General features: G+C 35.0%; 2 protein-coding genes across 5 annotated transcripts in view; both read left to right on the top strand.

Moving 5' to 3' along the window:
• The window catches only part of G2E3 (G2/M-phase specific E3 ubiquitin protein ligase), a 68,459-nt gene extending 47,317 nt beyond the window's left edge, over positions 1-21,142 (top strand). For all 3 annotated transcript variants that reach the window (XM_047075561.1, XM_047075560.1, XM_047075562.1), the window contains 7 exons: positions 2,349-2,473; positions 2,578-2,710; positions 5,576-5,883; positions 8,296-8,477; positions 12,132-12,304; positions 17,018-17,208; positions 18,566-21,142. In XM_047075561.1, coding sequence (XP_046931517.1) covers positions 2,349-2,473; positions 2,578-2,710; positions 5,576-5,883; positions 8,296-8,477; positions 12,132-12,304; positions 17,018-17,208; positions 18,566-18,822 — 1,369 coding nt within the window. In that variant the 3' untranslated portion in view covers positions 18,823-21,142. The remainder of the gene's footprint in view (positions 1-2,348; positions 2,474-2,577; positions 2,711-5,575; positions 5,884-8,295; positions 8,478-12,131; positions 12,305-17,017; positions 17,209-18,565) is intronic.
• Positions 21,143-23,369: 2,227 nt separating this feature from the next.
• The window catches only part of SCFD1 (sec1 family domain containing 1), a 118,216-nt gene continuing 113,608 nt past the window's right edge, over positions 23,370-27,977 (top strand). The window contains exon 1 of one of the 2 annotated variants that reach the window (XM_047075563.1): positions 23,370-23,427. In XM_047075563.1, coding sequence (XP_046931519.1) covers positions 23,370-23,427 — 58 coding nt within the window. The remainder of the gene's footprint in view (positions 23,428-27,977) is intronic. The other variant, XM_047075564.1, reaches the window with a different exon arrangement.

Genomic DNA, 27,977 nt, shown 5'->3' on the forward strand with positions numbered 1-27,977 from the left:
CATATTTTGGAAATGTTGAAATTCGTTTCATCTGTTTCTTTTACCTTTTTCAATCATGTACTAGGAAAGTTTAAATTAAATGACTCGCATTGTGTTTCTTTTGGATGGCACTATTCCATAGCTTAATTTAACTAAAATAATCTAGCAGTATTCTTTTGGATCACTATAAAAAGGGTTTGGCATTTGAAATTTATTGATTATTCTTAAGTACTGTCAGTGGATATTGGCTCTAATCTGAATCAATAATCATTATGTGCCCTCTGTGTACACTATACTGTGTTGGATACTAGAAATCAAGAGTATCTTCCATTTTTTAAGATGTAGAATAAACAGTAACCAATCTAGTTTTGTTGAAATTTATGGAGGATATTTCAATAAATTTTTAATCCCTGTTATGCAATCTTACTTAACATGGCAAGCTGAAACTTAAAGTGCAAAGCAGAATATTGGGAGCCTTGTTTCTCATGGAAAGTGATTTGGCTGGGTAAGATACCTCTTATTTGCAAAGACTCAGCTGATGTCTTGCCAGCTTTGAAAAATTTCCCTAAGCAGCTCTTACCATTCCTGATTTCCCATTCTGGGCTGGGTTTTTTTCTTTTGTGTGCATGTTACAATATGATTGACATTATTCAAGTTTGTTTTTTTCATTAGACTGAAAATTCTTTAAGGGCAGAGATCTTATCAAAGATGGCAAGTGTTGTATATTCTTATGTGACTGGTGATCCTGATTATTCATTTGTAAACACCAATAATACCCCCTCTAAAGAGTTGTGCTGACACACAGATAAGATGATGTATATAGATGTGCTTTGTAAACAATAAGGTATTTTAGATTTCTTTTTTTTTTTTAAGCTTATTTATTTATTTTTTGAGGGCAGGTTCGGGGGCAAGCATGAGTGGAATCCCAAGTAGGCCCCACACTGTTAGTGCAGAGCCTGATGTAAGGCTCAAACCCATGAACCGTGAGATCATGACCTGAGCTGAAATCAAGAGTCAGACGCTTAACCAGTCAAGCCACCCAGACGCCCCAGCACTTTAGATTTCTAAGAAGCAAATACGTTCATTAATGCTGATATTTTCTAAATTTATTCACCCAGTCAGTAGTTACCAAGCTCCCTTTTCTTTCTAGCAGTTATTCGAGATTGCTATCCCTTCTTATTTCTCCTGGGGCACAATACCTGCCATTTGAATGCTTTTTCTGGTAATCTCACTCCCTCGTCCTAGTGATAGAAAAGCAGTTTTGCTGAAAGGCACCATGGTGTAGTGGTTAGGAGCATGGGCCTGAATGAAGTCGGGTAAACTAGGTTGGAAGCCTCACTGAGACTTACTAGCAGTGTAAATTTAATTGGGCAAGTTATTTACCCGTCTATACTATGGTTTCCTCTTCTTTAAAATGAAGGGTAACAGTGGTTTTCCCTACATTTTAAAATTACAAGGATTAAACTTTTCGTATAAGAGTGAGAACTGGTCCTAGTGTATATTAAGTGCTGTGCTCTTCTTTCTCTTCATCATCATTTGGCAGAACTATCGGGGGAAGCTGGGGAGACACACAGCTGTAGACCCATATCCCATATCCACACAGAGAGAGTTTCACCTATACCTACTGGACGGGAGGGTTTCCAGTTGCCTCTCTCATCACCTACACATCCATGCACTCAGGGAATGTATATCCATTTTGATTCATTGAGGGTCTACTCATAATCAAACGAAAAGTAGGCACCACACCACAACCCATACCCACACCTATACAGAAAACACATATACCACACAGCCTAGTGGGAAACATGGGGGTGGGGGTGGGGGTGGAGGGGAACAAATAAGAGAATATGAATATGGGCAAGATAGTAACATCTGGATCCTGTTGAGCTGCCCAGTATCGGTGTCTGAACAATCTTTTGTAGGAAGTAGTTCCTCACATTGAATTGGAAAGATATTTTAGGTAAATAATATATTTAATGAATGCTTCTTCCATGTTGGACGCATTCACATAGCAATCTCCCTTTGGCTGTAGTAATTTCCAAATATAAAAGAAATTTTTTTCTTTCTTAATCATATTCTTTCTAGTGTTTATATTTTTGTGTATGTGCATGTACATGTTGATATTTAGTTTAGGTCTTTTAAATTAGCGAATATTTAGAGGAGGAGGTTATAAACATAATAAATGAAATAGGAAAAAAATACTTGAAGAAAAAGTAATATAGTATCAAAGCAGATAATCTATTTTTCCTCCTTTTGTAGAAGAGCTGGTTATATGTGGTTATATGTGCTGGCCTATGGTAGTGCTAGTGGTTGGAATTAGACCAAGTTAATACCAAAATGTAAACATCTGTTTCTCTTTATATCCTCAGCAAATGGGAAATAAAGCGCTGTCAGTGTTGTGGTTCTAGCGGAACACATTTAGCTTGTTCCTCATTACGATCATGGGAACAAAATTGGGAGTGTTTGGAATGTAGAGGTATTCTCTACAATTCAGGTAATATTTTGCAATTTTGAATAAAGAATTTTTTTTAAATGTATATTATTGAAAAGTTTCTTCCTATATTTCTATAATGCTAACATAGGGTTTTAAATCTGCAGAGGATTTCCAAAAAGCCAAAAAGCATACATTACCCAACACTAATAATGTGGGAATAACTGATTGTTTGTTGGAAGAATCATCACCTAAATTACCCAGACAGTCACCTGGAGCCCAGCATAAAGATCTTCTGAGGTATGTATTTTGAATTGGAGAAAAATATAAACTTTTTTTTTTTAAAGTAAGGTCTATACCCAATGTGCAGCTTGAACTCATGACCCCAAGATCAAGAGTCACTTGCAGTAACAACTGAGCCAGCCAGGCAATCCCTATAAAACTCTATTTTGAAAAAAATTACAATAGGAAGTAGCTTTATACACTTAGCATATTAGCTGATGTTAGTATTCTGGAAGAGTGTGTTTTTTCTTTTTCTTTTCCTTTCCTTTTTTTTTAATGTTTATTTTTGAGTGAGAGACTGTGAGCAGGTGAGGGGCAGAGAGGAAGGGGGACAAAGTATCCAAAGCGGGCTCCGTGCTGACAGCAGAGAGAGATCATGACCTGAGCCACAGTTGGACACTTGACCAGCTTAGCCACCAAGCATCCCTGAAAGGCGTTTTTTGTTTCGTTTTTATTTTTGTTGTAATGTTTATTTATTTTGAGAGAGAGAGCAGGGGAGTGGCAGAGAGCAAAGGAGAGAGAGAATCCCAAGCAGGCTCCAGGCTGTCAGTGCACAGCCTGATGTGGGGCTTGAACTCACAAAACGTGAGATCATGACCTCAGCCAAAATCAAGAGCTTAACCAACTAAGCTACCCAGGTGCCCCTGGAAGAGTGTTTTTTAAACTAGGACCAACATATCATCATGAAGTCAGTGTAACCGACATGAAAAAAAGAAAAACAGGCTAAAATAGAATGTGAAATATCAGATTGCACTGCACATAGAAAGAATGTGTATGAAATTTATTGTGTACTAAATCATGATGTAAAATACATATTATAGATCATTTTAAAGGTAGTTTAAAATATCAATATACTGTGTTACTTTATTAAAAGGAATCATTTAATATAGATACTATTTTTTTACTTTATAATCATTTGCTTAATATATTTGCTGTCAGTGTCAGAGGTCTAAATGTCACCTCTTTAGAAAGTTTAAGACATACTTACAAGTATTATTGTATTGTATTAATGCCTAAATATTTTCCTACCTGGTCCGGTTCACCCCTTCCTTTAGGCAACCTGGTGGTCCCCGGCTCCCAGGAGGTCACCATATTGATGCCGAACTTAGCGCAGACACCCGATTGGCATAACGCACTGCAGCCCAGAACTCCTGTGCTCAAGCTATCCTCCTGGCTCAGCCTCCCTAATGGCTGGGACTACAGGCGCGCACCACCGCGCTCAGCGATGCTTAAATATTTTCATAAAAGCAAAATAAGTAACTTTAAAATCATTCATAAACATTTAAATAAGACTAGAATTACAACCTTATTCTGTGTCAGGTATTTATTCAGCCGAAGTTAAGATTTTTAAGTATATATAACTTTACAAAGGAGCTTATGAAAAAAAACAGACAAGTAACATTATAGTAGCTAAACATGTTGAAATATTTTTTGTTAACAATAGTATCAAGTTTAAACTGAGAAAGTAAAGAATTTCTGTGAAAATATTTGATAACTAGATTTATGGATAGAAATGGAATATGAAGTATTCCAAAAGTGTTTGAATATGAAGCTATTTCAAAAAGTAAAGAATTGCTGTTGTAAGATACCACTTGTGTTAACTGAAAATCTGTTAAAAATGTTTTTATATTACTTTTAGTTATCAAAAAAGATGTTCACCTTAGTTTTAAAAATTTTAATATGTAGGTTTCCAAAGATGTTATACCAGGGAAGTTTGATTCCTTGTTCCATGCTTTAGCATCATATTCTAAAAGAGTAGCATTGGCATTTCCATTCCAGGCAGGAGCAAGAAATCAACCTGCTACATGAAGGCATACTTCTGAAGGATAGTCTTAATTTCCAAAAGACTGGTTTTCCTGCAACTTGGGTTAATGAATAGTGAGAGGGTTGTGTGAAGAAAAAAAGCAAAGGCTGACCCACATTGGCGCATTATAATGTTTTAGGATGAGAAAAAATTATACTTGATGTAGAAAGATGATCCATGGACATTGCTCCAAACAGAATTATTTTGAGTACATTAATTCCACGTACAGATGGAGAAATTGAGGCGGGGACAATTGAGTCAGTCCATACGATTGCCTGGAGGTCTTATCAAGACACAGATTGCTAGGCCTCACGCTCAGAGGTTCTGGTTCTGTTTACCTGTTGTGTGGCTCAAGAATTTGCATCTCTGGGGCACCTGGCTGGCTCAGTCAGTGGAGTATGCAACTTTTGATTTCAGGATTGTGGGTTTGAGCCCCACTTTGGGTGTCAAGATAACTTAAAATCTTGAAAGAAAAAAAAAAGAATTTGCATTTCTAATAAGTTTCCAGATGATGTTGCTGCCGTTGGTTTGGAACCACACTCTGAGAATTACTGGTCTATACTAAAAAGTACGATTTAAAGGGTTGTGAATTGTGTTTATAATATTAGCTCTGCTGTTAACTAACTCTATGATTAAAAATACATTGTGTAATCTCTTACAACTGTGGTTTTCTCATAGAGTAAGCAAAGATTATATTTGTTCTATTTTTAAAGGATCTCGTGAACTTGAAATACACTTAAGCAACTGTTTATTATAGCCATTGGCCAAGATGGTGAGATTCTGAGCTTCTGACTCTTATATCTGAATCTACTAAAATGATCAAATTTGATATAAAGATCTGTCAACATTCTCATAAATCATTTATGACATTACGTTTTAATTTGGTAGGAAATTGGGAAGAAGTCAAGAATTTAGAATCAAGTCAAATAATAGGGGACCTGTTGTGTGCTTTTGGGTGGGAGTTGGTGAAGAACTTCCTTTTAATGTAGTTTTCTATTTTTTTATTGGCTATATAACTGCTGTGTCACATGAAGTACTTTAGAGTACTTAACTTTTATGTTTAAATTCATGTTTTATAGGCAAGGCAGCAAATTTAGAAGAGATATATCAACAATAATAATGGAATTAGGATTTCAAATTAAAAAAAAAGCTAAAAGATTATGGATTAATAAAGCCAATATCTGGAATAGTGCCTTAGATGGATTCAGAAATCAAAACTTTAATCCTTCATACACAATTGAAGTAGCATATGTTAATGAAAATGATAATTTTGGAAGAGAACATCCTGGATCAAAGCAAGAATTCCTAAGTCTCTTAATGCAGCATCTTGAGAATTCACCAATATTTGAAGGGTCCTTGTCTAAGAACTTGTCTCTAAATTCTCAAGGTAATTGTTTTATTTATTATTGTACCTACTGAAGATACCATGTATAAAGAAGGAGATAGTTGGTTAGAATTACTATTCTGTCTTGTGGTCGAAATGTATAGTTCACTTTGTTAATAAAATACCGATTGAATCACAGAAAAGAGAAGGGGGAGTGATACTTTTACAAGTAAATTTTATAGTGAAACGTTTTTTATTTAAGAATATGCTTAATTTCTTTATAACAAATATCCTCCTTGGAGTGAATTCATAATTAACTGTAGCTTCTTAAAAATGTACTTTATATTCATTGTAATTTCATTTGAATAATGTAGCCAAATGGCATGGATGATTATTTGAGCCCTTCTTGTTCACATATTTGGAGTTTGCTGATAGGATGTTTCTTTACAACCTAGGATTTTTATCAGATACTATTCTGGTCCATATGTAATGGATTTTTTTTTTAATTTTTTTAATCTTTATTTTTGAGAGAGACAGAGACAGAGCAGGGGAGGAACAGAGAGAGAGGGAGACACAGAATCTGAAGCAGGCTCCAGGCTCTGAGCTGTCAGCACAGAGCTCGATGCGGGGCTTAAACTCACGAACCGTGAGATCATGACCTGAGCCGAAGTCGGACGCTTAACCGACTGAGCCACCCAGGCGCCTCTGTAATGGATTTTTTAATGTACTTTTGCTTTCAAGAACTTTTTGTGTGAAATTATGTATATGATACTTCTCTGGTAAGGAATTAAAACATGCATCTCAGAAGATGGTTAAAAAACCTTTTTGAATTAAAAAAAAAAGCATGGTTAATTCTAGCACTCTTTAGGAGCTTTTATACCACTTTTGCTGTAATAGGAAATTTGAAAGAAGTCTCATTTTATTCCATTTGAATTTCCTTCTATGTATGTCATAGAACTTACTTCCTCACTTTTGCCTGAATCATTAAAATAATTGAGAACTATCAAGATTTATTTGTATTATATGCACTACACTGAGTTTAATTCTAAACTCCTTTTAAAAAACAAAAAACAACAACAACAAAACACAGTCCAAATAATCAGCAATGTTAATTCAAGATAGTTTTGGTGCAGTGAATGAGTGCATGAATTCACAAAATCTGAATTCAGTTTCGTACACATCTGCTTCATTAGTTTTACATCCTTAGGTTAATTATGTAGCCCTCTCTGGAACTCAGGGTGTTCAACTGTAAAATATGACTGCTAATACATTGCATATAAAGTTATTGTTGAGGAGATTTCATTTAGTTCATGTATTGATAATGTTACTTATTAATAATTTGCTCAGAACAATTTTAAGGAAAATTTACATGATATCTTTTTGATTTATCAAAGTACCTAAAACATTTTATTTATTTTTAAGTTTTTATTTTAATTTAAGGTAGTTAACATACAGTGTTATATTACTTTCAGGTGTACAATATAGTAACTTGACACTTCATATATCACCCTCTGCTCATCATGACAAGTGCACTCCTTAGTCCCCATTACCTATTTAACACATCCCCCCACCTCTGTCCCCTCTGGTAATCATCTGTTTGTTCTCTGTTCTTAAGAGTCTGTTTCTTGATTTGTGTGTGTATCTCTCTCTCTCATATTTTTCCCTTCGCTGGTTTGTTTTGTTTCTTAAATTCCACATATGAGTGAAATCATGGGATATTGGTCTTTTTCTGACTTACTTCACTTAGCTAAAACATTTTAAATGATAATTTTAAAAATATTGAAATCTGTGATTACATGGTAAGATAGCATATACTGTTGGGAGTAAATTTGTGCCATTTGGAAGATAATTTAGCGCTGTGTATCAACAACCTTAAAAATGTTTACGTCTTTTGAACTACTAGCATATGTAGGAATTTATAGTAATCAAGTAACCAAAGATATATAAACAAGAATATGGAAATAGGTGTTAATATTGTGTCTCATATAATTGAAAATGTAACTTAGCTAACATAGCCATTATAAGATGGCTTACATTGTAGCACATTTGTAAATTAGTCTTAATACATTTATTAACTGTAAATTTGAATAATTTTGAATAACAGAAAAAGTTTACAATATAATAAGTGAAAAAATGCAGAAGTCAAACTATTTGTGTATATAGTAATATACATATGAGAAATTTACATCAAAATGTGCACACTGGTTATTCTGGTGATAGGATTATAGGTGATTTTTGTATTAAAAGATTTTCTGTATTTACATTTTCCTATTATGGGTCATTTTTTATTCAGAAAAATATATTTAGGTGAGATCTATATTTTATACATGATTCTAATTTCTGTGAATTAAGTTATTTTACATTTATTTAAGTTTTTGGGTATTTAATTTTACTGTATATGTATTCATCACATATGATGGTTATCTTATAATAATAATATAATTATATTTGATGTATTTTTATCTGTATTTACAGCTCTGAAAGAGAATCTTTACTATGAAGCTGGCAAAATCCTTGCCATTTCCTTGGTTCATGGTGGTCCTTCACCTGGTTTCTTTTCTAAAACCTTGTTTAACTGCCTTGTTTATGGACCAGAAAATACCCAACCAATTTTAGACGATGTTTCAGACTTTGACGTGGCGCAAATGATAATCAGGGTAAGAAATGTACTTGTTTATTAAAATAAAGACTATATTCTAGTTATATTTGAATGTAAATGATGGACCTATGATAGAATAATACTTCTCTTTTTGTGGTAGTTAAGGTGTATCATCAGTTCTGTTTACCAGCAGAGTTCACAACCAATTAAGAGATAGATGTTAAGTAAGGTCAGACAACTAGAGATCAAAGGGCCAGGCTTAATGTTGATACAACCAATTGGATAATGTGACTTTGGTCTTTGGTCAAAATGGCTTGTTAACACTTCTCAGAATTAGATGGATTTATCTACCCTGCTAGAAACAACATAAGGCAGGCTCCTTATTGCCTGCTAGAGAGCAGATGAAAGTATACTTTCCTACAGGCACATGGATATGAAGAGAGCAAGGACTTGGCTTATCAGTCAAAAAACTTACTCTAACTTCTACAGGGAGATAAGAGTGCTAGGTGGAGAGAAGGACAAGGCTGAATTTCTTCTTTATAGAAACAGTGGGGAGACTCAGTGTTTCCACCTAAAAATAGTTACGATTTTTTGAGCCCTGTACTACATATGACCTTAAAAACAAAATTTAACTATCATAATGCCCTATAAGTATCCCTGTCTACATACGTGTTACTGATTTGGAAACTAATGGAGACACTGAAATCCATTCAACTTTTTTTCCTTTAACCTCCTTCCTGCTTAAGCCTACTCTGTTGTCTCAATTGATAGGTAGTATAGTTTAATGTTTAAAAGCACATGCTCAGAAGTCAGATTTTAATTTAAAATAAGTGCTATAAACTGTGTAACCTTGGGCATATCAGTTAATCTTGTTAAGCCTCAGTTTTAAAACTACAAAGTAAGAAAGATGGAAGTCTGTCTTTTTTATTTGGCCCAAAACACTTCATCCTAAAATGGTAGTTTAAATTAACCCTTTAACTCTTCAACTTATTTTTCCTTTTTTCCTCTTTACTAAAACATGTACTTTATTATAACTTCGTTGTTTCAGCTTCCTCTTTCATACTCATTTCTTCTTATAGTCAGGCTTCTGTTCCCACCACCATTATCCCAAGTTCCCTAGTTTGTAGCTGATCTCCAGGGATCTAAATCACCATATGCAAAGGCCTTTCTTTCCTCATCTCCTTTTGTAATCACGACTGTCTTGGAATTCATCTCTACAGTTTTTTGTTTATTTTTTGTGGTTTTTTTTTTTTTTTTTTTTAATATTTACTTCTTCCTACTCCTGATACTTGGGGTAGTTTTTAGGTTTGTCTTAACAGTCCTCACTCTGTACTATTTGGAAACCTTCTCCTCGCCCATAACCTTCTAAATGATTCCCAGACTTGTGTTGTTGAGCCCCTAGACTTTTATATCAAATAGGATCTGAATCTTGCTGACACACTAAGCCAAATATATTTAAGACAGAACTATTTTTTCCCCAGAATTTGTGGGGTTTTTTGCCTGATTTTTGTTTTCAAGAGATTTCTTATTTCCATGCCTTTCTGGAGAATGGGTCATTTTCATTCCTCCGTATTCTGTTTATCAGTGTGTGTCAAGTCATCTGTCTCTAAAAGTCGCTTATCTTCAGCCCTTCCTTCTTATTTCAAATGCACTTACTGTACCAAACTCAAATTATGTCTAGGCGTAAATAATTAGGGTATTATTCTAATATTCTTATTCAGGATGATTCTTTGAAAAGTAGTTATGACCACATTGCTTTCTTCCTCAGGAATCTTCAGTAACTTCTCAATACCTATTGAACAAAGTTAGGCTCTTCATTAGGGCATTTAAGACTTCCAGCCCTCCTCATGGCTTTATCTACTCCTATTTCTGTGCTCCTATCCATGTTTGTTCATTCATTTAGTTAACAAGTAACTAGGTACCCTATACTGGTTCATCACTGAAGATAGGGTAGTGAACCAAAGTCCCTGCTTCCTTGAAATTTACATTTTAGAGGGAGGACAGAAGATAAATAAATATATAATATACTGTCATGTAGTAAAATGTATTATAAAAATAAGTAAAACAGGGGGCACCTGGGTGTGTCGGTCAGTTAAGTGTCTGACTTCGGCTCAGGTCACGATCTCACAGTTTGTGAGTTCAAGCCCCACATTGGGCTCTGTGCTGACAGCTCAGAGCCAGGAACCTGCTTCAGATTCTGTGTCTCTTCCACTCTCTGCCCCTCTCCCACTCATATTCTGTTTCTCTCTCTCTCTCTCTCTCTCTGTCTCAAAAATAAACAAACATTTAAAAAAATAAGTAAAACAGAGTAAGAGAGGAGATAATGTTTGGGGTATAATAAGTTGGAGCTTAGTCTTAGCTTCCCTAACAGAGACCCCAACAGATACTCATATCTCCAAAACTTGTTATCTAGATTTTAGTGTAGAGTCTGACAAATTATGGCTGTAGGCCAAGTCTGGCCTGCTGCCTCTTGTGTTATAAATAAAAGTTTTATTGGAACACAACCCTACCCATTTCCCATTTGTTTTGTGTCTGTGACAGCTTTCACACTATAGTGGCAGAATTGAGTAGTTGCAACAGACACCCTATGGTTCACAAAGTGTAAAATGGTCTCTGGCCTTTCAGAGGGCTTCTATTTTAGCAGTATAGTTATGATACACCAAGTCATCTAGGGAATTGGATTCCCTCATCTCTTGTGTAATCATGATATTGTCTTCATCTACATGAAGGTTGTTCTTAAAGGAGGAAATAGAAGTAGAGTTCAGAGAAGTTTGACACTCACATTCCATTAGACAGCTCTTAATCACATATAGCCACATTGAGCTGTAAGGAAAGTTTGGCTGTGTGCCTAACTAAAACTCAGGTTGGGTTTGGGGGCATAAGGTAATATTACCCTTCTGAGTGTGAAGGTAGTATTTTGATGAGGGTAGTCAGGAAAAACTTCTGGGATTTCAGCAGAGATCTGAAATGAATGAGGAAAATCATGTAAATCTCTGAAAAAAGTCTTTTGGAAAGAAGAAATAAAAAGGAAGTTTTCTATTCAAATAGACTATTGACTGCTTTCTATTTTTCTTTTTTTTTTTTTAAGTTTGTTTATAGCGAGGGGCAGAGAGGAGAATACCAAGCCCCTGTACCATCAGCGCGGAGCCTGATGCGGGGCTCCATCCCAAACCATGAGACCATGACCTGAGCCAAAATCCAGAGCCAGACAATTAACTGACTGAGCCACTCAGGCACCCTGACTGCTTCCTATATTTAATCTTTCTTTCCCTGTGTAATTTTGTTAAAGAGCTAACCTATATGGAAGTGTCTGGCATATAAATGGTCAAGAATTTCTTTGTTTTATGTTGTTCCCTCAACTATTCTTTTGATTCTATCCCTCTTTTAAGTCTTAGCTGATACTGTCTTTCATGAAATCTCAGGTTATCTCATTTGCCTCTCTCATGCTATGTAACTGTTCTGTGTCAATTGTTGCCTCAGATGTAAATAAATTTCTATATTAAAGTGGCATTATACTCTATGTTTCTTGAAGGCAGAAATTTACACTTTATTAAACTGGATTGCCATACATTTATTATAGAAAATAATTCTTGATATACTTTCACTCCACTCTGGTGTTCTCTAGAATTAAATTTAAAGTAGTAAGTGTCATTTGAATGTAAATATCATTCACACGTAAATGGGTAAACTGGGTATATTTTCTTCATTATAGGTAAATACTGCAACAACTGTGGCTGACTTAAACTCAATAGTAAATGAATGCTATAACTATCTCGAGCTTATTGGATGTCTAAGACTTATAACATCAATAAGTGACAAATACATGTTGGCAAAAGATATACTAGTTTACCATGTAATTAAGAGAGTCCAAGCACCCTTTGAAAGGTAAGTTGTTTATATGATTCTCTCAAATTACATGTTTAAAGTGATTGTCTTATAATGTTAGATATATTTGATAAAAATTTAAGCTATTTTAAATAGTGCTTTAAAACTAATGTCTTAAGGATAGTTACTGTTCTTAACCCTTTTATATGGAGTTGTGTAAATGTCTCATACTTGGGTAGGAAAAGTAATCATTGTCTCAACTTATAATTATTTTTCTAAATAAAAAATATTTTAAATTTCTTAGCATATAAGCCAACTATTCGATTTCTACTCATTCACTTAATAACTATTTATTGAGCACCTGTTGTCTGCTGGGTAATAAGTACTAAGCATTCTTTGATTAACAAGGTAGGTGTGAGCTTTGCTCTTTGTTAGCTTAGAACACTGGTCTTCAAACTTTTTGTTCTAGTCACCCTTAAAAGAAGTTTGGAAATTTATGGTTCTCGCATTTTTTCTATTCTCATAATATAAAATACATATGAAAGTAAGCATACTGGGACACCGTGTAATCACCACACAAATCTAATAATTACTAGTCAGCCTGTGGCCAGTCTTGTTCATTTACCTTTGTTAATCCATAGATTTAAATACATTTGATGCATTCAAAACCATTACACTTAAGTTCTAATTGTCTCCATATTTTGCCATTGTAAATCTTCTTTTGTTTCTTTTGAGTTTTGTTTTTTTTTTTTAATGTCTCTTTATTTTTGAGAGAGAGAGTGCAAGCATGAGCGGGAAAGGGGCAGAAAGAGGGACAGAGGATCTAAAGTGGGCTTGGAGCTGACAGCAGTGACACGATGTGGGGCTTGAACTCATGAAACCATGAGATCATGACCTGAGTTGAAGTTGGACACTCAACTGACTAAACCATCCAGGCGCCTCTTTTTTGAGTTTTTCTGATGTTAACCTTAATGATCTATGATAGCTTTCTTGCTGTATGGTATGATGAGGTCTTTCAGGCTCTGTTTTGCATTTTGAACTAAGGAACCTTTGTTTCTTTGAAAGGGGAATAGTATTTGAAAAACACAATCTGGATGCTAGGAATGCTTATTTTTGCCAGATTAGTCACTGTTTTTAGGCCTTTTCAGTGAAGCCAAACTAGGAAATATAGGACTGTTTTGGTTTGGTTTCAGGTTTTTAAGGTAAAAAAATATATTGGCTTTTAGTGATAACTTCAAATTCACTACTACAAGATTTTTAACTTTTTCTTTGCTCCATGTTGAGAATCTTAATTGTCAACAACACAGGAGAATTAAAGTATGAAATAATTACTCACTTGATTTATTCCACATTTCATTAATAACAGTCTCAAATAACATTACCAACATTATCACCAATACCATATTAGTATTGAAAACAGATTAACATTTTTCTAGGGCTGTGTAAATTATTGTATTTTAAAAACATTTGGAATATTCTGTTTTTATACTACTAACTGAATATACATTTTATTTTCATTTTTTATTTTTAATAATTTTTATTTTTCTTCTTTTTTCTTTCTTTCTTTTTTTTTTTTTTTTAGCATTTATTTATTATTGAGAGAGAGAGACAGAGCATGAGCATGGGAGGGGCAGAGAGAGGAAGAGACACAGAATCCGAAGTAGGCTCCAAGCTCTGAGCTGTCAGCACAGAGCCCTATGTGGGGCTCGAAGTCACAAACCATGAAATCATGACCTGAGCCAAAGTCAGACGCTCAACCTACTGAGCCACCCAGGAGCCCCTACTTATTATTTTTATTAATGTTTATTTCCTTTGAGAAAGAGAGGGTGAGAATGGACGTAAGTTGGGGGGGCAGAGAGAGAAAAGTGGGGAAAGAGAGAATCCCAAGCAGGCTCCTTTCCATGCTCAGTGCAGAGCCCAACGTGATGCTGATCTCACCCCTGTGAGATCGTGACCTCACATCAAGAGTCAGATGCTTAATGGATTGAGCCACCCAGGCACCTCTATTTTTTGTGATTTTTAAAAATTTTTATTTTAAAATAGTGTCAAATATTTGCATGGTTCCAAAGTCTAATCTATAATGAAAGTATATTGAAAGAACTCAGAGGCACCTGGGTGGCTTAGTCGGTTAAGTGTCTGATTTTTGATTTTGGCTCAGGTCACCATCTCACAGTTTGTGAATTCAAGCCCTGCATCGGGCTCTGCACTGACAGCACAAACCCTGCTTGGAATTCTCTCTTTCCCCACTTTTCTCTGTCTGCCCCTCCCCAACTTATGTCCATTCTCACCCTCTCTTTCTCAAAAAAAAAAAAAAAAAAAAAAAACAACTCAGCTCTATGATACCAGTTGTATTCAGAGGGGTATAGCTTTCATCTTTATCACATTCACCTTTCATTCCCTGATGAAGTAATCATTTTAGTGATTTTCATTGCTTATCTTTCTATTATTTATGGGTTTAAAAATTTTTTTTAATGTTTATTTTTGAGAAACAGAGAGAGACTGAGTGGGGGAGGGGCAGAGAGAGAGAGAGGGAGAGAGTATCCGAAGCAGACTTCAGGCTCTGAGGTGTCAGCACAGAGCCCGATGCGAGGCTCAAACTCATGAGTCATGAGATACGACCTGAGGGAAGTCAGGCACTTAACCGACTGAGCCACCCAGGCACCTCTACTTGGGGTTTTTTTTAATGATAGCAGATAAATATTTGTGTGAATGTGTACTAATTTCTTTTATTAGATAAATAGTAACATACCATCCACTCTTTTTTCTGGTCTTTTTTTTTTTTAATTGGCAATATATTCTGGAGATCACTCCACAGTAGAAAATACTTGTAGTTTAGAATCTCTATCACATGGCCTTTTCCTCTCTGTGTCTCTTATAAAGAGACACTTTATAATCCACTTGTCATTGTATTTAGACAGCCCAAGTAATCTAGATAGGATGATCTCAAGATCTTTAATTATATTTATTTAGACCTTTTTTTCCAAAGGAAAAAGTCTACGTCTTTTCAGTCTACGTCAGGATGACTGACAGTATTAGGGTTTGTTTCTGGCACATCTCTAGAGCTAGAGCATGGAAACAAACTTGGGAATTTGCATGCCTGATACAATTCCTCTGCAAGTGGTTTGTAATAGGGTGGTAGAGGGGTATACAGAGAAATGAGCAGCTAAAAGGGATTTCAGAAAAGGAAATTCATAGGACTAGGTAATAAGGGATGGAAGAGGAAATAGTTAAGGATGACTTTTAGATTTAGCTATCCTAGTTTGAGGGATAATGGAGGCATATACTGTCAATTATGGTTCAGATTCTGGTAGTAAGCTAATTAACTTTCTTTTGGACTTGATAATTGTTTGGTTGCTTGGAATATATGGTAACAATTAGCCTGTTGGGTATATTTCTGGGCTGGAGGTAATAGATTTTATAGTGATGAGTGAGTGTATACCTGCTAAATACAGCCATGGGAGAGGGTAAGGGAGAAGAGAAATTGGCCTTGTTACAGATCAATGAGGGAGAAACAGCAACATTTAAGGCAAAATAAAGAAAGACGAAGCTTTGTAAGAGCCTGAAACGATCTGGCCAGAGAAATAAGAGAAACCAGAAGACTGATGCTGTAGAAGGAGATCATTCGTGAACTTAGGGCAGTTTTTCCTCAGATACAGACAGGAATGGAATAAAAGTGAATAGGAAATAAGCAAATGAAGATAGTGAATGTACATTAATCTTTCAAGTGGGTGGTCTCCTACTTCACCATGTACTTAGAAAGGAAAACAGATGGGATTGAAAGAATTTTTTTTTTCTATTTAAAGATGGGAAAGATAAGCACATTTCTGTGCTCTGGAGGAAAAGCCAATAGAAAAGGAGATGAATCTGTAGCAGGTACCTAAGAAGGTGGGTAGGGGATCTAGAGCCACAGGTAGGGCTCAGTCAGTCTGATAGGCAAAAATAAACCTCCATTCTTCCTTACTAGTAAGAATGTGCATTTTTAAAAGTTTACTTGTATTTTGTTAATTACCCATTCATATTTAGCTCATTTTCTATTAGATTGTTCTTTCAGAAAAATGACTTCAATTTTTTGTATATTAGAGAAATTAGTTTTCTTTAAAAAAATTTTTTTTTCAACGTTTTTTTATTTTTGGGACAGAGAGAGACAGAGCATGAACGGGCGAGGGGCAGAGAGAGAGGGAGACACAGAAACGGAAACAGGCTCCAGGCTCTGAGCCATCAGCCCAGAGCCCGACGCGGGGCTCGAACTCACGGACCACGAGATCGTGACCTGGCTGAAGTCGGACGCTTAACCGACTACGCCACCCAGGCGCCCCTGAGAAATTAGTTTTCTGTCATGTATATAACAAACATATTCCCACTTTTTTTTGTCTTCTTAATTTCTTTTTAGCAGTACATATTTTAATTTTTTTATGTGGCTAAGATTTATTACTACTATTTTTCTTTGCATTCTCCAGGCATCTTCATTCTTCTACCAACTAACTTTGCAGTGTAAAATACTTCACATGTCTACTTTTTTCCTTTTAAAAAGTTGTTAGCTTAATTTATAACTAGTTTATAAACTCAAATAATGTGAGCAGATAAAATATTAATTTTATATTAGTATACCTGTTTGTTATCGATTTAAAAGTATCATATCATGTATATCTATATTATTATATATTTTTCCTCATATGTAAGTATATGTGGTAGTAAATTAGCTAGAAATGTTAATTTGTAATTGTAATACCGAACACATGTATAAATGTTGGCTTATTGTTTATTTCTCTTAAGTTTTAAGCAGGGTCTGAAAACTCTTGGTGTTTTGGAGAAAATTCAGACTTACCCAGAAGCATTTTATAGTATCTTCTGTCATAAACCTGAGAATCTTTCTGCAGAAATCCTTAGTGATCTTTTTACAGTCCGCACATTATCCAATGTACAGTCTTTGGGGTTTTGGAACAGTTATTTACAGGCTGTTGAGGGTATGTGGATGTTTTATTTTTTTTTAATTGTCTTAGAAAATTTGTTATAGTATATTAGTTTATTTCTTTGAGTTTTGCTTTTTGGTAATAAGACTTTTCATCTAACTCCATATTTACAGAATGTATTTCAAGACAAGTTTATATGACTGAGTTAAAAGTGATCAGGAAAGATTACAGAGTAAAGTTAAATTTTGCAATATATTGTCCTCTTGATAATTTGAGGTGAAAGGCATTCTTATGTGTAATTTTAAGAAACAAAACAGATGAACATAGGGAAAGGAGAAAAAATAAGAGAGAGGGAGGCAAACCATAAGACTCAATTACAGAGAACAAACTGAGAGTTGCTGGAAGGGAGGTGGGCAGCGGGATGGTTTAAATGAGTGATGGGCATTAAGGAGGGCACTTGCTGTGATGAGCATTGGGTGCTGTATGTAAGTGGTGAATCACTAAATTCTACTCCTGAAACTGATATTACACCGTATGTTAATTAACTGTTATTTAAATTTTTTTTTTTCAATGTTTATTTATTTTTGGGACAGAGAGAGACAGAGCATGAACGGGGGAGGGGCAGAGAGAGAGGGAGACACAGAATCGGAAACAGGCTCCAGGCTCCGAGCCATCAGCCCAGAGCCTGACGCGGGGCTCGAACTCACGGACCGCGAGATCGTGACCTGGCTGAAGTCGGACGCTTAACCGACTGCGCCACCCAGGCGCCCCAATTAACTGTTATTTAAATAAAAACTTGAAAAATAAATAAATAGGGGATTGCCACAGCATAGAGTAATCCTAAAACTAGTCATCGATTTCATCTTTTGCAATGTTAAGTTAAATTGAATTATTCTTCATCCATTGCTTAGGGCTATGGAAATGGTAAATATCATTGAGCATTAGCTATGTAAAATCATTCCATTTAAATTGAGCAGGAAGGATTTAAATTTTAGTTAAAATTCTTCTTAGGTGGGCTGTTTAGTTGTTTTACACCATTTATTTTTCCTCTCTGCATTTGATGAACTAGTTTCTTAAATAGGGATGATCCGGAAATGGTTTAAAATTATTTTTATTATGCCCACTGAACCTCTTTAATTATATGATAATTTTATATTAGAGAAGGCATTCGAATGTATAATGAGTAGTTCTACTAAATGATTTTCTGAGTTCTACTTTGAGGTTCAAATAAACATTTATTGGATGTACAGTTTTCCTCTTATTACATTTGATCTGGTGATTTAGTTTGTCTAAGATAGATGTTAGATTCTCTGCCTTTAAATATTCATTCACTGTCTAGTTGGGAAAGAGTCTATGATGATAGCAATATATATAACATGGATTTATTTTTCTTTTTTGGTAAACTTTTCAGATGGTAAATCTGCAGTAACAATGGAAGACATTCTTATTTTTGCAACTGGTTGCAATTCCATTCCACCAGCTGGATTTAAACCCACTCCTTCAATTGAGTGTCTTCATATGGATTTTCCTGTCGGAAACAAGTGTAATAACTGTTTAGCTCTTCCAATCACCAATACATATCAAGAATTTCAAGAAAATATGGATTTTGCCATAAAAAACACTCTAAGACTAGAAAAGGAAGAAAGTACTCACTACATTGGACATTAAATGTTTTGAACAAAGACATGCTTCTTTAAAAGCTGCTATTGATACTTTTGTTTCAGAAATCTGTCCATCATCATTTTTCAACAAACTTGTCAGCTTCTTGGCCCAATAAAATTTATGATATGAACATAAAGGAATGTTTTGGCCATTTAAGCTAAAAACTTTTTGTGTTAAAGTATACCAGTCAAAGTTGATATTTTTCTATTTTCTTAAAATACATGCTTCATAAACTTTAATATAAATAGTTTTAAAATAGCTGTACAGACTTTTTTCAAGTATAATAGCATGGTGTATATATTTATATATATATATGTGGGGGAAAAAAACTTGTATTCACTATTTCTGCAAATTAGTATTAGTTACAGGATGCCACAATGTTTTTTCTAGTTTTACAAAATTTTCAAATTATTTCTTATTTTAAAGCATTAAATAGAAAAGCTAATTGATAAATCCTGTTATATAAATCAAAGGCATATATTCCAGGGAACGTGTTATAAGTGTTTTTTTTTTTTTTCTAGGATGGCACTAAATTGATTAAAAATGCTTTTAGATTACTGATTTATATTAAAACAGACCTTCACTGCAATTAGATTATGCCTAATGGGAAGTATTATATGAAAAGCAGAATTGCACAAATATTCTAAAATCTATGGACATTCCATATAGTCTTAAGAACACTTCTGAGGTGGATAAAATATAGTTGAAAATACCTAAGAAAGTGTCTTCTTTAAAGCCTTGTCTTTAATCATAGGATTTTTTTCCCCTCTCTGTATCCCCTGTGTCGTATTAAATCACATTATGTCTGATCCAGAATCATTTTTGGTGTCTCAGTTATCTCAGTGGATCGCCATGTGGTAGGTTTGACTATTTGACAGTTATTTATTACCAAGATGGTTGTATGATAGGTAAACTGGTACCACTGTGTTATACAGTTATCTTCTTTGCTCTTGAAAGATATTGTTATTATAAAAGCAACCTAGAAACACGTAAGAAAGAAATGCAAATAGAATGAAAAACCCACTCTGATGTCACCATGCAGAATTAACTACAGTGTTTCATTGTATCTTACTATAAACTCTTTACCTTTCCTTGCCTTTTAAACTTTATTAATGTTACTAAAAATTAAAGAACACCTAAAAGTAACAAAAAAATCACATAATAACAATTTGAAGATACAAAGTCCCATGGTCACGTCCCCATGTGTATGTTCTTACAAAAGAAGAAAGTGGAAAAGTCTTATGTCCCTAGTCTGTTATCAAATATTAAATGGGTTTTCCACCAAGGTAAATTGGATAAGAGGTAAATCTTTATGAGAGGTTGGTTTTAATCACATTTTTTAAATATACATAGCAGATAATCAACTATCATCATATTCTCCCCAAGACATCCTTTAATTATTGATACTTTTTAAAGGAAAACAACATATCTCTTAATACCAAAGGAAAACTAAAACATAATCCTAATACAATTTCCTTTGTTACACTTACTGACAGACCCAGCAAATTACAGTTTCATTTTAACTTGAAGTTTTTAAGAACTTGACACAAGGCATGTCTTTGTCTTGATTTGTTAAATTATCAAAAGTAATTAAAGGATTAATAAAAGTTTGAATGCCTAATATAAACTTCAAATTTTCCATATAGCTTTTATTCTAAATGTGATGATAAATTGGATATTTCTCAACCCTACCTAGATTTTATGAAATTAAAAACCAGTATAAACCAAATAACCTAATTAAAGCTATTTTCTGGTCATTTATAGTTTTAATTTCTCCTGAAGTGGTAATTAAAACTGATGAAATTTCACACAGTTTTTGGGTAGGGTACGGTAGGGTTTGTATGGAAGCAATATGCTTGGTTGGCGATAACTAGAAACAGTATTTCAGTTCCTCATTTCACTATGTTATGTGTAGACAGGGACTTAGGGATAAGGTATGATGTAAATAATAATTTAGGATATTCACATTTTAAAGTGAAGCATACTTATTGCAAAGCATCTTCTGGGTTTAAGGATGTTCCATTAATTTGATATTTAGGTTAATCTGTATAGTCAAGGCATAGTAGAGAATCCTATATTTATTTTCTGCAGTGTTACTATGTCAAATGGTTAATATTGTGATTGTCCTTTTTCTTTTTTCTATTCATTGTTATAGCCAGTGCACAACTCTTACTGACATTGAATTTCTAAAGTCATTATGCTATGAAACCTTATCAATGTGTATTTGTATTTCCTAACTGTTTGAGTTGTCAAAATGCCATATATTTCAAGTTTGTTTTACATTGGTCTCAATATTGAAGAAAACCATAAAGTCACCTATTACACATCTGCTAATGGTCTTTGGTTAGTTTTAAATTCGTTGTTTTTAGACATCTTTTAAGCCTTTTGTTATGGGAACTTTGTCTGAAGACCTTTTATACAATTCTTTATATTCTTGTACTTAGTCACTTTAGTGTTTTAGTATTTAAGGTTAAAGTTTCTTTAAAATATTTCATCAAACTGGGTTATGATTTTATACTTTGTAATATTTAATTTCCATATTATGAATAAGCCATTGTTTGGGTCAAGTAAAAAGCTTTCATTTGATTACTAACCAGAGAATTCACTTTGGCTTCTACTTTATGCTAAAACTTTCAGTAATTTTTTCCCTAAATTTATGTAATCTATTGTTACTTTTATACTCAATACTGAATGCTAAGTAAAGGAGATTATAATAGGTAAGTTTTCTCCATGACTTTGCCTTTAGTATTTAGCCATTATAAGAAAATGATTAGAACAAGATTCTATTTATGATAATGTAATTCTTTTTTATATAGGGATTATCACATGCTTCTTTGTTAGTTTTAGAATAAGCTATTAAACTACTGTTCATGCTGTAAGTAATGCAATACAAAGTTTTATGCTTCAAGTAATGCAATACAGAGTATAAGAACACATTGAATAATGGATTACTTGAATGTGTATGTAGTTTAGAAAATTTTGGATTGTTTTGAAAAGACCCAGTTTTCAAGTTCTCATTTTGACTCTTTCTTTTCCAGTTGCCCAGCATATGCCAGGTATTATACTAGGTGATAGTTGATGTGTCAGCCTATTTTTCCGTTGTTTTTTTTTTTTTTTAAGACTTCAGATGTAACCAGAAAACATAATTACAATGAAGTTTGTTAAATAAATATGTTCATGCTACTAAATGTGAAGTGCTTATATGAGCTAAATTAAATAACTTGTTAGGATTTATTGAGGTTAAGATTCTGACAATACTAGATCCAAGATCCTTTTCATATTTGAGAGATCCTGAATCCTCTGACTGACACCTGAGAACCTCTTCAGTAAGCCATTCTGTGACATTCTGTATTAAACTTAAAACTATTCCCTAATGTAAAATAATAGTTTTTTTGTCAGGATAAATTATTTAAGGCAAAAATCTGGATAGGTAGAGCCAGGCTACAGTAAATAAGGGGTTAACACTCTGAAGCCATAGTTTGATTCTTTCTGATTTTAAAAATGGGTAACAAATTCCTTTCTCAATCTCAGCCTCACAGGGTCTATTTTCTATTTGTCTACTGTAATCATTCTTCTGTGGAGTATAATATTTTATATGTTTTTGCCACCCTAAGTGCATTCCTTAGGACACTATATTATTTCATATGTATATATTGTATAGAACTGTTAAACATTGTTTTAATGTTTTATATTACTATGACTCAGAGTCCTGGGAAGAAGTCTGTGATAGAACTGAAATGGTTAACAGGTTTGCGTTTGAAAGTAAAAATACACAAATCAAGATTGGGCTTTCAGATACTGGAAGATGGGAAAGTCTATATATTCTACATTCCATGAAGACAAACAACGAAGTACAACATTCCCCTAGGGTAGGAATTGTTATTTCTGTTTAATTACAGTACATCTAGATCATTGGCAATGCCTTCAAAATAACACTGAATAAAATAGTAAATGTTCCAGTTAAATTTTCAGTGAATATGCCAGTTAGCTGTGAAAACTAGAGGATGCAGTTCTTAAAGAATGTAGGTTCAAATGAATGTAGGTTCAAATTAGAGCAATGCTCCAAAGCTGCCTGTTTCCCTGGGAAAGGGGGAAAGGGGAGACCTCTCCTGCTGCACTGGGAAGGAGAATGGAGTCAGCTTTTAAACGCCTACTTTGTTCCTGAAGCTTCATTTACTTTAGTCCAGTGATCTTTAGATCCCCTAGAGCCTTCTCACCACTTAAGAGATCTGTAAACGACCAATTTAGTATTTAATTAGGTTCTTAGCATTACACCACGCTCCTACCCTAACAACTCTATTCAACGCAGCTACCATCTGAGAAGCTGTGGCTTGATTAGATAGGATAAAAATTCCTACTATTACGCAGCTGGAAAGTAAGCACTACCAGGTGTTCAGGTACTAAGTTCACTGCGTCTCCAAGTTCTGAAGAGAGCTGAAGGAGGCGGGATCCGGCCACCAGGAACCTCCCTTGACCCCGCCCCTCTGGGCTTTGCTTCCGGGGCAGTCCGGGCAGCCACGTAATCCTCGGGTTCTTCGCTAACCGGGCAGTGGATGGTGGGAGTCAAGATGGCGACGGCTGCAGCAGCCAGTATTCGAGAGAGACAAACAGGTACGTCTTACTCCCTTCTCCCTGCGGTCTTGTGCCTGTGGTGGGGATTTCTTCTTCTCCTGCTTGTCGCCCTCCCTCGGTCGTGGTGTGTGCAGCTCTGAGATGGACCTCCTGAAGCTCAATCCAGTTCCCAGAGCATCGAGAGCCCCTCCCCTTTTGAGTTTTTAGGCAAGAGATGTAATAGCTCGAGAACGCGGCCTCATTTGTGGTTCAGGAAAAGGGGCATAAGGGTTGCTATGGCCCTGCTCTTGTCCCTTTTCTGCTGGGCCTCAAAAGGCCATCACAAGAATATCTGGCAGCTGGCAGATAACAACATAGATATTCCCCTGTGTTGCCACCTATGAAGTCTCCGGGTTTGTTTCTGTGCCTGGTCCAGGTCTTCTCTAGATTTTAATGTTGAAAGAGTTTTGTTTGGGGGCATTTCCTTCACAATTACAAAATTTAAGTATTCTTTCAGAGCAGCTTACCTTCTGCCATTTCTCTTCTTTGGACCAGTCTTTTGGGGGTACCTGAAGAGAAATGCCCAGTGATAAAGATTTCCTTCTACTGGAATGGAATTCAAGAATGGCAAAAACCAAAAGAATTAGTAGCTTTGTCATTTTAACTGTTTGACAGATTAGTATTGTAAAACTATTAGTTTCATCCTCGATAGAGCAGTCATACAGCTTCTGTTTGTACCGTTAAATGTGTTTTTTTTTAAGTACATATTTCTTCCCTTTAGCTTTCATATTTTTACATGTTAGATATTTTGTTTTTACTTATTTTTTGTAAACTTCTGATGACAACAGAGTTTATACTTGTTAGCTACAGACTAATGGTTTGTTCCTGTTAGCGAATTGTCCTGAAAGTTGGCAGGCTGTGAATTCTGAGGAGCTGATAGAAACAAACCATCAAGAGTATGCACAATTGGAAATTCTTTCCCTTGTAATTAAGTTCTTTTGAATGTTAATTCGAACTGGAAAATAAATGGTTACAATTAATATGGCTTACCAGAAGGGATTTCAGCTGTGCTTGATTCCTTCCTTAGGACTATCTAGTAATAACACAGTGCATATGGAATTGTGTTCTGCTTTTTCCATTAGATAAATTTAGTATAAGCTATCAGGTGAAGTTACGCATAATTTTAGTAAGTAAGGTTTGGGGAATACCTGCCATACATTTTACCAGTAAGCAAATAGAAGCCCCACTTGTCTTTGCAGTATGGTTCTGACAGCTTAATGAAGCTCAATGAATTAGGTCATGTTACATATTAAAATAAAATAACATATCAAGGAAGACTTAGAAAGCACCGTTTTGCTTAGAAACCAATAGAAAGCAGCGTTTTGAAAAATAAAATTTTTATGGTAGTAATTTTTATATGCAGAAACTTTGTAGAATGTTGAATCCTAATATAATTTCAATTTCTGTGGAAATACACTTCATTGTAGTAAGATTTCACATTACAACTAGATAGGTTATGCCATAATAATCATTTATCAGATTAGTACTCTAGTTGAGTTCTGTCTTATTTTCGGACAAAGGTAAACCCCTATATGTGTGCTAGAGTACCAGAAGTAAACCTTTCCCTCATGACTATTGAGAATGTTTTTGGAAGTAACTCAAAATCAGTTCTCAAATATTCTAGATGAAGACACCATGGGACACAGGAATTTGCGATCTATTTGGGTAGATAATAGCTGATACTGAATAGTATTCCTAAGCATTGTTTTAAGTGATTTTATGTGTATTGTCTCCATTTTATAGATGAGAAAACTAAGGTATAGAGAGGATAACTAACTAGCATGGCTATTTTTTGTTTTCCTGCTTGAAGAATATTTATCTTTTAAAGGTCACCTTAAAAGTCATCTGATTTGTGAAAGTTTCTTGGATCACTCACTCTCTTTATTCTTACCTTTAGTGCAACAGACAACATCCTGTGTTATCTATCGTTCCCTTCATGCATGCCTCTCTGTTGAAGGTTCTTGCTCAACACTCCCGCTTCTCAACCTTGGCAAGCCGCAGATCCACTGCTTTCTTTCTTGCAGTGACCTAATGTAGCCTCTTGGCTTTAGATATCATCTATATGCTAATAATCCCCAAGTTTATATCTCAGGCCTGGACCTTTTCCTCTGAATTCCATTTACCCCATTTCAATTAATAGCAACTCCACCCTTGTAGTTGGTTGCACAGGTCAGAAACCTTTAAGGTTTCTTGACTTCTGTTTTTCATATCCCACATCAGATCTGTGAGTAAATGTTATCAGCTCTACTCTGAAAATACATTCACAATCTGACTGTTGGCATTGCTTTCACGCAGGTGCAGAACGCCAAGAATTTCTGCAGTAACCTCTTATTTAGTTGTTTTGCTGTTATATTCCTGTTCCCCTTCATTTTTTTTCCCCACAAAGTAACAAAGTGATCTTGTCACATATTTGCGCAGAACTCTCCAACAGCTTTCCATTTCAATCCTGGTAAAAACCAAAATAATATTATAGTGGTCTACAAGGCCTTATGTGATATATTTCCTGCTTAACTTTCTGATCTGACTGCCTATTACTCTCCCCTTTGCTTGAACACGTTGGAATGCTCCCACTTGAGAGCCTTTTTATTTGTTACCCCTTTCTGGATATTCTTTCAGAGACATCTGCATGGCTCACTCTCTCATCTTTACTCAAATGTTACCCTCTCAGGAGGCCTTTCTTGTCTACTCTATTTAAAATTACACTGCAAGGGGGCACCTGGGTGGCTCAGTCAGTTGAGCATCTGACTTCGGCTCAGGTCATGATCTCACAGTTTGTAAGTTCAAGTTTGATAGCTCAGGGCCTGGAGCCTGCTTTGGATTCTGTGTCTCCTCCTTTCTCTGCCCCTCCCATGCTCATGCTCTGTCTCTCAATAATAAATAAACGTTAAAAAAAATTTTTTTTAATTACACTGCGGGGGCTCCTGGATGGGTCAGTTGGTTAAGCATTTGACTCTTGATCTTGGCTCAGGTCATGATCTCACGGTTATAAGTTTGAGCCCCACATCAGGCTCTGCGCTGACAGCATGGAGCCTGCTTGGGATTATCGCTCTGCCCCCCCCCCCTCAAAATTAATAAACACTAAAAAAAATTTTTTTAATAAAAATGAGTAAAACTAAAATTACACTGCAGCTCTCTCCCCTTCCCTTTGTTTTACTCCATAGCACTTAATATAATCTTATATGCCATATGTTTAACTTAATCTGTTGTCTTTTTACCCCAACTAAAATGAAAGTTCCTTGAGGATAGGTAATTTTTATTCAGTCTGTTGTGTTTAGTGCCATCGGCTGGAGCAGTGCCCAGCATATGGTAAACAATAACTAAACATTTGTTGAATGAATAGTAAATGTGGTTGAATATATAGCAGATGAGTAAAGAAAATATTTCAGGTTAGGGTGAAACTATATTAACCAAGTCTAGAAATGATATGTTTAGAGCCAATAAAGAAAACTAGTTTGCCATTTCATTTAAAAGCAATGATTTAAGCCTATAGGAGAGTTACTCTGATGAAACTAAAAATACATTCTTACATATTCTTTGAACACAGGCCCTGTACTTTATTAAGGAATCCACTGTGTCAAAATCTGTTAACAAGTTAGCCAAGGGTCACAGTTGAAGAAACTCACCTAGATGGGACTAGGAAGGCAGATGTGGGAATATCTGCTGATACTGGCCTTTTTCAGTTAAGTAAGGCCTAGCTCTAGAGAAACTATACACCTGGGACTCTGATGCAGCCTGGGCTGTGGTTTTTCCTAGTTGTCCCAAGAATGTGAACAGTTCCTAGAAACAAGATTTTCTTTTTGTTGGGCCATGGGTGCCAGGGTGATGATGGCTATATTGCCTGGAGGTGGAAGAACTTGCCAAAAGCTCAGTGGGAGAGTTCATTCTGCAGCACCTTGTATGCTTCCTATGTTACTTCAGTTTTAAGTACCAAAGTGTTTTTTTGCTTGTTTATGTATTTTTTTTTTTTGTATAATATCATAGTATTTGTAAGCTTGGCATTTAATAGAGGTTTTTCTAGTGTGTGAATCAATATACCAAAAATTAATACACTGGTGATTTGAATATTATATGGTCAATTATATATACTATATATATAATATATAGTATAATGTATTATGTAGGGAAGAGTATGACCTGTAGATTATTTTGTATCAATAAAGTCTAATCCAAATGATTTTATTTTTTATTTTTTAATTTTTTTAAATGTTTGTTTATTTTTGTGAGAGAGACAGAGCAGGAGCAGGGGAGGAGCAGAGAAAGAGGGAGATACAGAATTCGAAGCAGGTTCCAGGCCCTGAGCCATCAGCACAGAGCCCGATGTGGACCTTGAACACAGGAACCATGAGATCATGACCTGAGCCAAAGTTGGAAGCTTAACCACCTGAGCCACCCAGGAACCCCCAAATGCTTTTAAAGATCAACCAAATAGATTTCAGGGTTGCCAATCTTAAAAATTTAATTACCCAACTAATACCCTTCCTTGAATATTTGGCCTTTCCTTTTTTTTTTTTAAATTATTAATTTTTTTTTTATGTTTATTTTTGAGACAG

This window comes from Lynx rufus, unplaced genomic scaffold, assembly GCF_022079265.1.
Source record: "Lynx rufus isolate CCGP_SWC_20201006 ecotype Redwood Valley unplaced genomic scaffold, mLynRuf1.p SCAF_13, whole genome shotgun sequence".
NCBI classification, from domain to species: domain Eukaryota; kingdom Metazoa; phylum Chordata; class Mammalia; order Carnivora; family Felidae; genus Lynx; species Lynx rufus.